The 12394-nt window shown below is 35.1% G+C and overlaps 1 protein-coding gene across 7 annotated transcripts in view; it reads left to right on the plus strand.

Annotated features, from left to right (window-relative positions):
- The window catches only part of hnrpkl (heterogeneous nuclear ribonucleoprotein K, like), a 29449-nt gene that overhangs the window by 13244 nt on the left and 3811 nt on the right, over positions 1 to 12394 (plus strand). Inside the window, exons 7-15 of one of the 7 annotated variants that reach the window (XM_084413094.1) lie at positions 342 to 455; positions 580 to 708; positions 863 to 1173; positions 1747 to 1800; positions 6398 to 6440; positions 7605 to 7620; positions 7798 to 7830; positions 7961 to 8028; positions 9683 to 9852. In XM_084413094.1, the coding sequence (XP_084269220.1) occupies positions 342 to 455; positions 580 to 708; positions 863 to 1173; positions 1747 to 1800; positions 6398 to 6440; positions 7605 to 7620; positions 7798 to 7830; positions 7961 to 8028; positions 9683 to 9852 (938 nt within the window). Of the gene's footprint in view, positions 1 to 341; positions 456 to 579; positions 709 to 862; positions 1174 to 1746; positions 1801 to 6397; positions 6453 to 7604; positions 7621 to 7797; positions 7831 to 7960; positions 8029 to 9682; positions 9853 to 12394 lie in introns of all 7 variants that reach the window. The other 6 variants (XM_084413095.1, XR_014627883.1, XM_084413096.1 and 3 more) reach the window with 6 other exon arrangements.

Here is a 12394-nt window from a genome sequence, read left to right on the forward strand (position 1 = left end):
TGTATACTTTGTTACAGTCAGAAAGTGAAAAACATCTGATGAAAATAAAACATTGTTAGAAGACCTGTAATGGTGTTATTAAGTACTTGTATCGGCAAGTACCCAAATTTAAGTACTTGTACTTGGTCTGAAAAAAAGTGGTATCGGTGCATCGCATCCTTACTGTAGACTTTGTATACAGTACAGTAGTTTTTGTCATTGCTAAAAATATATAAACTGTTTTAAAAATATTAATTATATCAAATATTTCAATGAATAATAATAGAGAAGCTGTGGATGGGACTATGTATGGTTGGTTTGCACGTGTCCTTAAACATTCTTTTTTTCTGTATATTTGGTAGTATCAGCATTATAGCGGGACTGACTTTGACTGTGAGCTGCGTCTGCTGATTCATCAGAGTTTGGCCGGAGGCATTATCGGAGTTAAAGGTGCCAAGATCAAGGAACTGAGGGAGGTAAGCTCAGTGCTAAAAATACCATGTCGTAAAATAGAGTTCGGAACCAGGAAGCTTAAAATATTTATATCAGCTTAACCAAAAATATGTATTTCTCTGATGAGAAATTGTATTAATTTTTAAGAATACCCAGACTACAATCAAGCTCTTCCAGGAATGCTGCCCCCACTCCACTGACCGCGTAGTGTTAGTCGGGGGTAAACCTGAGCGTGTGGTTGAGTGCATCAAGGTCATTCTAGAGCTGATTTCAGAGGTGAGATGATGACAGAGATGCAAGGACTTTTTTACCCTTTTTTTTTTTTTATTATACAGTTTTCTCATTTGACATTGTAGCAACATTCACAGTTTCTTTAGATAAACACTTTGCTTCATAAATAAAGCTTATATTTGTCCTGTGTTATCTGTAGGCTCCTATTAAAGGTCGAGCCCAGCCCTATGACCCAAACTTTTATGATGAAACGTATGACTATGGTGGTTTTACCATGATGTATGAAGAGAGAGGGCGACGGCCTATGGGTGGGTTCCCGATGCGTGGCCGGGGAGGGTTCGATCGCATGCCTCCTGGCCGTGGTGGCCGTCCCATGCCCCCTTCCAGACGAGATTATGATGATATGAGCCCACGCCGTGGACCACCTCCACCGCCACCAGGTAGAGGAGGACGTGGGGGCAGTAGGGCCCGAAATCTGCCTCTGCCCCCACCACCACCACCTAGAGGAGGGTATGTAGAGAATGTTGCTTTTTGTGCATTGCAGTGTTTTCTACAACCTACATTTTATTTTTGCAAAAAGGGCATAATAATAATAATAATAATAATAATAATAATACATTTTATTTGTAATGCGCCTTTCTCAGACTCAAAAAGCGCTACAGAATGTACAGAACAAAATAATCAAACATGGGAAAAGAAAAAAATATATGTATCAAAAAATAGACAAAAATAATAAATTAACATAATTCTAATGATAGGAACTATAATTTTCATTTTTATATATTATTATTATTATTATTATTATTATTATTATTATTAGATCTTGTTTTTATGGTTGCTGGTTTTGTGGACATTTAAGTCCTGGTGTATTTCTTTATATTCATTTTTTTTTATTTTATATAAATGTTGCAATTAGGTGCGTTTTTATTATCTTTTCCAGTTGTTTGTGTTTTAAGTGATTACCATTATATTGTTGAATGATGTAAATAAGGGAATCAATGCAGTTTCTGTGAGTTCTCTGGACAGTCTGTCCTATATCATGAATCATACTTGATTAACTGATTACACCATTTTTGTTTCCAGAGGTGATAGATTTTCCCACCAGAGCTATCACAGCAATATGGATGACAGACCAAGGTAAGTAACCACAAAAGCAGAAAATTGACTGGCACACTACATGTTTGCAAATCAACATAAAAGGAGAAAGCACAAGATGGAGTTTCCTTTGTGTCTTTTATTCAAACATACTGTGTTTGAGAGTAAAACGAATTATCTTGTAATTAAAAAAAATAAAAGATTGCTAAAAAGTCTTCTTAAAGGTATAGTGGAGGATTTTCCCAAAGTTTAGAAAAGAACCGCCCTCTCCACTTTTTGAAAAAATGCACATGCCTATTAAACGTGTGCACGAGAGAGCATGCACGAGCTAATCATAGCTTACATTAACTTTTACTAGCAGTGATTTTAAATGGATTTCTCCAAATAGCTTGCCAAATTTTACCTGTCAAGTAGAAACTTCACGACTGAGGCATCAGTGGGAAGCCCAACCTGTGTTTTAAGCGCACGCCATCGTGTGAATCGTGTGCATGAGCACGTACGATGGCCTTACACAAACATATCACCAGAATGATTGACACTTAAGAGGACCAATAGTCTTGATGATCCACCCGGAAAAAGAAAATCCTCCGCTATACCTTTAAGGCTCAAAAATAAAGAAGTTGATAAATTATTTGCAGTGCATGTAAATCTTTGAAAACCTTTATTTTTCTTTGTGCATTTCGAACACTTTTCATCACAAACGCACAAATTTAGCTCTTTTTTGCGGGTCTAAATCTTTTGCTTGCAAGTTGAAAAGTTTTGCTTGCGAATGAAGCTGTGTCTCAGTGGGCGGTCTCTACCAACCAGGATGAAAGGCCCTTTTCTATTGGTCACCCTGGATCGAAGTGACAGGTTGACCACGCCCACTACGCTTTCCCGCTGCTGCCGTGCAGTGTGTCTGAGAGAAGAGTGAGCGGACTTGTAACATGGCGAGCAACAGGTCCTTTACTGATTTAATATCATAAACTCAGTGGCAAGTGAACTGAATTATTCTCGTTATGATCTACCATTTAAATAGTTAACGTTGGCTAAACCAGTAAAGTCGGGCCAAATGGTCGGGCTTAGGTAATCATCTCTGATCTGCCATAACTTCCGGATCATTTCATTAGACTACCCAGAACCGTGATTGTGCTAGCAGCAGAAGAGACGTTACATTGGCTTTTAACAATATTAGGCTTAAAAATTATGATAATGTAGGTACATAAAATACATAATATAAATATAAATTACTTCACTCGTTTTCTTTCGTTAATGATATATAGATTACATTGTTTTACATGCACTTATCTAGCACGACAGGTTTTAGATATTTTTCATATTCATAATTTTTCATATTCATATTTAATCTTAAGTAGAGATTGAAATAACGCTGACTGTCAGAAAAGAATCCGGCTGTTGCTACCAGCAGCTACTAGTAGCAAGTCACACTAAAGGCTATGTCATTTGCATGATCTGTCTGTTAACAAAACTGCATGTCTCTAGGGCACCAAAAGTTAAATAGTGTACCTTAAGTAAAGAAATAACAGTGATTTTTATAATTTGTGATCAATGATCTGAATTTGTATTTAGTCAAAAACTAAGTAGGCCTACACAGTTACATATAAATGCTCCTGAATGTTATGTATTTGTTACATCAGCTAATTTTGAAATGCTTGGAAATGTAAACAGATTTTTCCTACTGACACACTACAGCAAAATATAAAAAAAACTGGCTTAGAACCAATTTTTGTATAGGCTACTATTGGTGGCTCTGGCTGCTAGCAATGCTGTTGTGTTGGCTAATAAAATCTATTCTGCGGTAAAACTAACTACAGACTGGCCACACATAATAAAACACAACACAATGTAAAATCCAGGCTTGTCCTCTCCATCTTCATCCTCCGTGAGAGACATGAGACCAGTGTGTCGCGCAGGTGTCGCTCATCAGTAATCACGCCACCGGCCTCGTCTTGCTCGCCACAGTGATATTAAATCAGTTATCTTATCCAGTAAAGGACCTGTTGCTCGCCATGTTACAAGTCCGCTCACTCTTCTCTCAGACACACTGCACGGCAGCAGCGGGAAAACGTAGTGGGCGTGGTCAACCTGTCACTTCGATCCAGGGTGACCAATAGAAAAGGGTCTTCCATCCTGGTTGGTAGAGACCGCCCACTGAGACACAGCTTCATTCGCAAGCAAAACTTTTCAACTTGCAAGCAAAAGATTTAGACCCACAAAAAAGACAGCAGAAAAGAGAGCAAAATGTGTGCGTTTGTGATGAAAAGTGTTCGAAATGCACAGCGAAAAATAAAGGTTTTCAAAGATTTACATGCACTGTAAATCATTTTGTGATCAACTTCTTTATTTTTGAGCCTTAGAATACTTTTTTGCAATCTTTTAATTGTTTTAATTATAATATAATTAGTTTTATTCTCAAACGCAATTTGATTGAATAAAAAAGACACAAAGGAAACTCCATAGCACAGTTAAGGACTCATGAGGACTCAAGATGGGTTTATGTTTGACCTAAAAGCTGATAGACATGAAAAAATAGACATGCTTTTTCAATTTCAAGTCTCGTTCCTAGTGAATATTCACTCTCAGCAGTGTGTTAAAATTATACTGCTTTGTTCAATTACAATTTGTAATCAAATGATGGCCTTTTCAATTTAAATATTTATTTTATGTAGGGCTGCACAATTAATCAAAATAAAACAGAAATCCCGATTTGGCTAGGTGAAAATATGAAATGGCATAATGGTTTTTTTTATTATTATTATTATTATTTTTTAATAAATATATGTACAGTGTGTTTCATAGTGAGGAGTGGCAGTGTGATCAGAGCGGCTTGATCAGTTCAGTAAACTGAAAAAAGCAGTAAGCTGCTCCGTCTCTGCAAGTGCTGTGATTTTGAGTCACTTATGATGTGGATTTGAAAAGCAAAATGTACCAAATATTACGTTTTACTCCAAACTCACTTAATAATGTCAGTCAAATATTTTAAATAACTTCCATTTAGGATCTGAAGTGGCTTCCTATCACATATTATCGTATGTATGTATTATTTTTTTATAATCGAATTAATGTCGATTAGCATTCATTGCATTTATAAATATAATTTATTCTTATGAAAATACATGAGTTGGCTTGAAGAATACAGAAAAACTGTTGTAGTCTTGTTTATTATCTTTGTTTAAAAGAAGTCAAAGCTTTTCTATCTTCTTTTTATTCAGTTACAGTGATAGCTGGATGCCTTTGTCCATATTAGGGATTTTCTGGAAGTTATAAGTTTTACTTCTGTGAGGCATACTTTGGACTGTCTGCGCGAGGGCGCCCTCCGGCTTCCAGTATGAATGAAACAAACATATTTAGAATGCTCACATCACCCAATTTTGGGTAAAAATATGAAAAATATTATTTCTCGCTAAAAAAATTTGAAGTAGACAATCCATGTGTTTTTCTCCAGTATTAGTGTACTGAAGTGTTCCTGGCTAATGATTTATAGTTATAGGCCGCCTGTGTCCCTGACAGCCTGCATGATAACAGGGCACCCTGCAGTTTTCCATAAGATAAAGGTTTTCAGTAAAATAAAATGTATTATTATTATATTTATTCTTAAATACTTTATTTTATTTTTAATAATGAAAGTGTTGTTACAATAGTAGTAATTTTTATTTTGTAAAAAATTTGCAATAAACATTATTAGTCTTTATTTATTTTTATATATATATATATATATATATATATATATATATATATATATGCACAACACTTTTTAAATTGCAATTTTAACCAGAAGAATTTGCGAAAAAAATAATTTAAATAAATATCAATATTTTAATTAAATATATATTTAATTTATAAATATTCATTATTAATATACAAAATGTAATCATTTAAATAAATTATTTTATAATGTAATAATTTCAATGTTAATCTCCAAATTAATGTAGAAACTACATAAAGACAGTAGCCAATATTTTAAATACTTGGTTAATGTCTTTTTATGAATGAAGGCCAGTATCACTGTTACTAATACAACATGATGTCTCAATGAAATAGATTTCTTTTTTATTTTTTTTATATGATTATAGTCACTCAACATTGGTGTAATGAAACCTCTAAAAAAAATTACCATTTATTATTCTAAAAATATATAACTTTTCATTTAAGTGAACTTAAAATAATTCCTCACTTAAACCCATAATAAATGTCATATTTACCTGTGCCCTGTGAAATATACAGAAATTGAATAAAGTTCTCAAACAGTCTGCACTGCATAAATTACAAGTTAAATATAGGTTAATCCTTATTAAAGCTACAAAAGTTCTTTAGTCTCGAGCAGTGAGTATTTTCTGTTATCTTTGTTCTTTGATTAACATTAATGACAGACAGCATTAGTGGTTGCTGATGACACGGATCTCACTCACAACGCTTTACGTTCATTTAAGACTGCTCTTATGAGGATATAATTGTGTATATTATTCGTTTAAGCACGAAAGAGAACTCTATTCTGGTGCGCACGAAACTGGCGTGCGTTTTTCTGTGCGTCGTGTGACAGACAGGAAAGCTCTGATATATATATATGGGTTATTTCAGAGCTTTCAGATGCATGCCCACTACAAGCATATCAAATTAAGCATGTCTCTTTTCCTGTAAGCAGTGATCGAAGGGGGCGACCTGGAGACCGCTACGAGAGCATGGTGAGGATAAATGTGCATGTGAATTTGTAGTTTTGCAACATTTATACTGAGACTCATTACTTGATTGTCATCTATCATTGTGAAGGAAAGTCTTTTTCATGTCATTAATGGGCACTTTCAGAAAAAAAGTGTAATGGCTTATTCTCTCTCTCTGAAGTGACAGTGTAATGGATGCATATGTGAAGCTCTTATGCCTAGTGCACTGGTTTGGCCTGCTGTTGCTTGGCAACAGATTTTTGAATCACTTGTTGCCTTGGTTACCAAGGAGCAGTTAAATACGTAGGTGAAAGCCATCACACTCGCCAATGAACTTTGTGCAACGCTGCTCTGAGTGAGTTGAGCGCTTGGAAGATGGCAAGCCTGTCGTTGTCCACAGAGAGGATCAAGCACATTCATGCTGAATTCTGCTGTACAAACTGATAGTTTAGACTGTAATTGGATGTGGTACATTCGAAGCTGCTGCAATATAGCCAATATGCTATTCTACAATCGTCTAATATCAACGATGTAATAAACTCTCTAGAATAGTTGTTTATTTTTATAATGGCAATATATTCTATGTTGCAATAAAAAAAAGAAGACCGTTTTAGAATTAAGGATTTTGGCATTCTGGCAAATTCATGACAAACTAATCCATTTTCCTCCTTTGATTCCTGATACCATAATACTTATTCCTTCCATTTTCATTGTTCAGTGGGCTCACAATTGTAATACAGAAATTGTAATGCAATGAGTTAAATATTGTGAATTTTTTTTTTTTTTATGAGATTACAGTAATGTAAATTAGGCTAAATATGCTTAATTGTCATGAAAATGTTGCAATGCAATAGAAATGAGTTTTAATTATTTATTGATCATCAGTATCTGTCATTTTGCAGTTGCCAGTAAAAAAAAAAAAAAAAGAAGCAATTAGCCCCTTGAACCCAAACCTTACAAGTGTTTTACAGTGGTAAGGAGCGTTAGGTGTGTGAAGCAGTGACCTAAAAACCTTTAAGTGGGGTAAAATCACTGTATTGCATGGCCTCGAGTGGTTTATTGCTTTCATTTTAAATGTGTGTGTCAGATTGGGAGCTTGAAAAATATGAGAATTTGCTTTGAGTGTATGCTTGTGCTCTTTGAATTGACTCCATGAATTTTTTTTTTTTTTTTTTTCGTTGTACACAGAGTGGAGGTGGATATGGTGAGTGTTTTTCAGCTTCACACACACCAGCTCAAGGTTACCTCCAGTCAAACGGAGCACTGCACTCCTCTTGATAGCGTAGTGTTTCCTGCTTTTCTCTCTTTATCCTTCTCTGTCGTAGCTCTGATATCTTGATCACCTTTTCCATCTTCTTTTCTTTTCTTGTTTCACCTGAAGACAATAATTCTTCTTGGGAGCCCTTCCAATCTGGTGAGTGTCAGATACTGTGATAATGGAATATGCATTAAATATTGTAATTATGCTTGTATAAGAGTGTGAATGAGAGGCCGACATATAACTATAAAATGGCTGAATCACAGTAAGATGTTTGTGTCATCAGGTGGTCGAGGTTCTTACAGCGACATTGGTGGGCCTGTTATTACAACACAAGTGACCATCCCTAAAGATGTGAGTGTAAAATGTGCAGATTTATTAACCATATTATATATAAGGTTATTATAGTTTGTGCTTTCATACTATTTTAAAAGGAAATTTTAGATAGATTTTTGTTTTTGCGGCTTTTTGCGTTTTATTTGGTGGTGCACATAAATGAGTGGAAATAGTAGGGAGAAAGACAAGCGGGTGGGAAATGACCCGAGTCTGATTTGCCCACATCTAAGCACAAGTGCCATTTTTAGTATTATTTATATATTGTTTCTTATATACTATTGTATTATATATTTAGTCATATTTATTTATTTATTTATTTATATATAATACATTTTTTACTTATTATTTTTAGTTACTAGTTATTTTTGTGCTAATATATGCAGTTGTTAATGCATACTGCTGAACTAACACACAACTGCATAGTTTGGTTTTATTATTAATTTTGTTCTATTAGAAGTTTCTTTGTCAGCGTTCTCCCTCTACTGAATCTTCAGTGCTATGGCAAAAGAAACAAAATTGACCTAAGACAGAATGCAAAAAAGACAGTATACTGTGAAATGGCAAAAAACTTCTTTCTACTGAGTTGTCCTCGTTGGCTGCATGCAAAACAAACACACAGCGCAGCCAATGCCGTCCAGTTCACAACATGTTCAGTTCATCACAGCTACTTATCAAAAAACACCAGTTTACAATCATTAATCGGGTATAATGACAGGAAAAAAAATGGTGTCATGTTATTCCGACACACATTTCATGATTTAAAGGGGAGCGCACAAGCCTACTATATATATATATATATATATATATGTGTGTATATATATAATGCGATTATGTAATGCATATATATATATATATATATATATATATATATATGTATATATATGTATATGTGTATGTGCAGTACATAATCGCATATAACCATTAATTACAAATAAAGACGAAAAATAATGTTTGCATTTTTTATGCTTTTTCTTTACTTTCTGATACAATCAAGTAGTATCAAATTTGTACAGTTAAAAAGTTGTTCAAATAAGGGAATATTTCCAGCCCAGAGTTGATTATTAAAAAAACCTCTTAAATGGGACATCATCAAAGTTTGAGTGCAATAATCAGATATATTGTAGACAAAATGGGAGATTAATCATAATGAACCTGTTGCAACAATAAAAAAAAATCAAATTAAAACAGTGCATTACAACCATTCCTCTGGTATTAACTTTAGCAGCGTGCAGATCCTTATTCATCTCATGACTGGCGAATCTGGCAGCCCTGACAATTTGATCGCTCTGATAATGGTGCACATTAAAATGAAAGAGACCCATACATGCTGGGGTATCACATAAGACTACATATTACATTTATTATCAAATTCAAAAGTTTTATTTTCTTGGCAAAATTGGTTATCCATTAACAATGCAGGCAGAAATTCGATTCCGCTACTAATCGGAGCCGGATGTGATGACATGGGAACGGTGATTAAAGGTCTATACCCAGCCCTAATTCACACCCAAAATACTGCCTTTGAAAACTAACTTTTTTTTCTTTTTTCTTTTTTTTTTTGGCAGATATTTATTTAATTTAATTTAACTCAAATACTTCAAATCAATTGTTTTAGCATACCATAATAACCCTGAATCGTACTTACTAAAGCTTTGCTCAACTCTTGTTCTAGCTGGCCGGCTCCATCATTGGGAAAGGCGGACAGAGGATCAAGCAGATTCGTCATGAGTCGGGAGCTTCTATCAAAATAGATGAGCCTCTGGAGGGCTCAGAGGACCGGATTATTACCATCACAGGCACACAGGACCAGATTCAGAATGCCCAGTATCTACTACAGAACAGGCAAGTCTATCACCTATTCCATCACTTTACCACAACCCCATCTTGACACCTAACCATCATGTGTCCTGACCAGGTGCGACAGGTTTCCAGCAACTTTTCTGTGCTCACAAAAATGCTGTGCTGAATCATAGCCAATCAGAATGGGATTTTGGACCAATTAGATTTCAGTGTGGGTTCGGATTCCACTTAACAATTACGGTTCTTTAATGATTTCATATAACGATCCTTATAGATCTGCTTTTTTTCTGGACAGAAAAAAAATCTATTTTCATCTGCTTTATATTGTCATACCTAGGGATGCACCGATGTGAAAATTGTGGCCGATACCGATAACCGATATTAATATTGCTGTTATGGCCGATACCGATATTTACCGATGTCGATATCTCTGTATAGAAAACAAATTTTAATGATTATCAAATAAAGAGCTATTTTCCAAAACACATTTTTTTTACTTTAGAAATGACTGATATTGGGCACCTTTACCTGTGTGCAAAATATGTCACACATACACACATTGCATTGCATATAATGTGTGCTGGTCAACTTGTCTAAAATTAAGAAACCCTTAGAAAACAGTAAAAAAAAACAAAAAAAACAGGAACATGTGTACAATTAAGATAGGCTACTTCATTTATTATTCCAATATCCAAATATTATTCTAAAAAATACCACAGGGAAAAGGGCTTCTTGTGACTGTCTTTGCGTTTGAACATTGCACATTTTAAACAGGACACGCAGCTGAATAAATGTTAGCCAATACAAACATATTTATAGAAAACAGTTGACAATGAATAGACAGGAGTCCAATAATAGCATAACGAATCACTTATTCTAAAAATAATAACAAGTAGGCTATAAGACGAATCCGACATATGGGCTGTGTTAACAGTAAAACGTCCGTCATTTAACGAATTTTAAAAACACGGATGGATAATACAAAATGCTTTCTGACATTTTGACAGAAAAAAACAAACAAGCAAGAACAAAATTTAAACTTAGCCCGTTTTCATTTTACAATTATCTTCTCTCTCTATGTGCGCGCGTCCGTGTTTGTGAGAGAGAGCTCGCGCAGCACCGGTAGCCTACTTTTTTAATCCATAAGTAACGAACGCGATAGTTTTCATACAAACTAAATATGTAACATAATTAGGTAGGCTACTTTAGTTATTATTAACACAATAACACATGAAGGCTACGTTTCTCAACACTGAGAATGAATAAATAAACGCCTGTTTCTCCACTCGCGCTTATCAGAATCCACAAATCACACGCGCTGTCACTTTTGAGAAAAATCAAATTCGAATGGGTATCATATATCAAGCAATATATTCAAATATCTACGAGTCAAAAAACGATCAGTCAAAAATGTGTCATGAGGAGGAAAAAAACATAAGTCGCACTGGACTGCATTAACAATGTTACGGACGTGAGCGCTCTCGGCACTTAAAAACTGCTTTAAAACTTTCACAGAGACCTCAAGCAGAAAGCACAAAGCCTGTCTTTAAATTTAATTTCGTTTTGTATTAATTGTATCTTAATTTTGATCAATGTTTCATCAACGAATTGCATTGGATTTAATAAATAAAAAGTATATATACTAGAAAATATTTAATCAGGACAGAGGCGACGGCGCGTGAACCTGGAGCGCGTCTCATAAATGAACCGAAACCTAATTGTATCTTAATTTTGATCAATGTTTCATCAACGAATTGAATTGGATTTAATAAATAAAAAGTAAATATACTAGAAAATATTTAATCAGGACAGAGGCGACGGCGCGTGAACCTGGAGCGCGTCTCATAAATGAACCGAAACCTACCTGCCTCACAGACCTGAGACATATATAGAAAGCTTGAAACTTCTATTTTTAAACAGAACAATTCAAAATGAAAGAAAACAGACTGTTCTCTGCTTATGTCATCTGTATGAAATGTGTATTTCTCTCACATCAACCTCTTCAGCTTCACACATTAAATATCGGCCTGTTCACATCGGCCATATTTTGACATCGGAACGATACCGATGTGTAAAAAAATGACCATATCGGCCGATATTATATCGGCGGCCGATATATCGTGCACCACTAGTCATACCTGGTTTGGACACAGTTACACAAATCCTTGTTTCCTTAAGTATACTAAGTTTTGTATTTTGTTAGGGTGAAAATGGGGGGCTTTCGCACCGAAGGAACATTTTCATATTTCTTATAACTATTGGCGGAGGTACCCGCTTTTTGGCATGTTCGCACTGCAGGAACTGGGAACTATTTTAGTTATTGCAATTTGGGGGGACTAAAATAGTTCCTACATCATAGTAGAGTCTAACCCAGCGCAATAGGAACTACCGAAGAAGTAACCTGCGTTGATTGGCCATATGAAACACCATTTTTAAAAAGCTGTGCAAATTGCTTACCTATACTTATTCCACAAACTAACTCCATGAACATTTGGCTTTTGACGTTTGGCTTTCCTGTAGCTCAAACAGTAGAGTGTTGGCACTTGTAACGCCACGGTCATGGGTTTGATTCCCAGGGAAAGCA

The sequence above is a fragment of the Rutilus rutilus genome (assembly GCF_951802725.1).
Source record: "Rutilus rutilus genome assembly, chromosome: 7".
NCBI classification, from domain to species: domain Eukaryota; kingdom Metazoa; phylum Chordata; class Actinopteri; order Cypriniformes; family Leuciscidae; genus Rutilus; species Rutilus rutilus.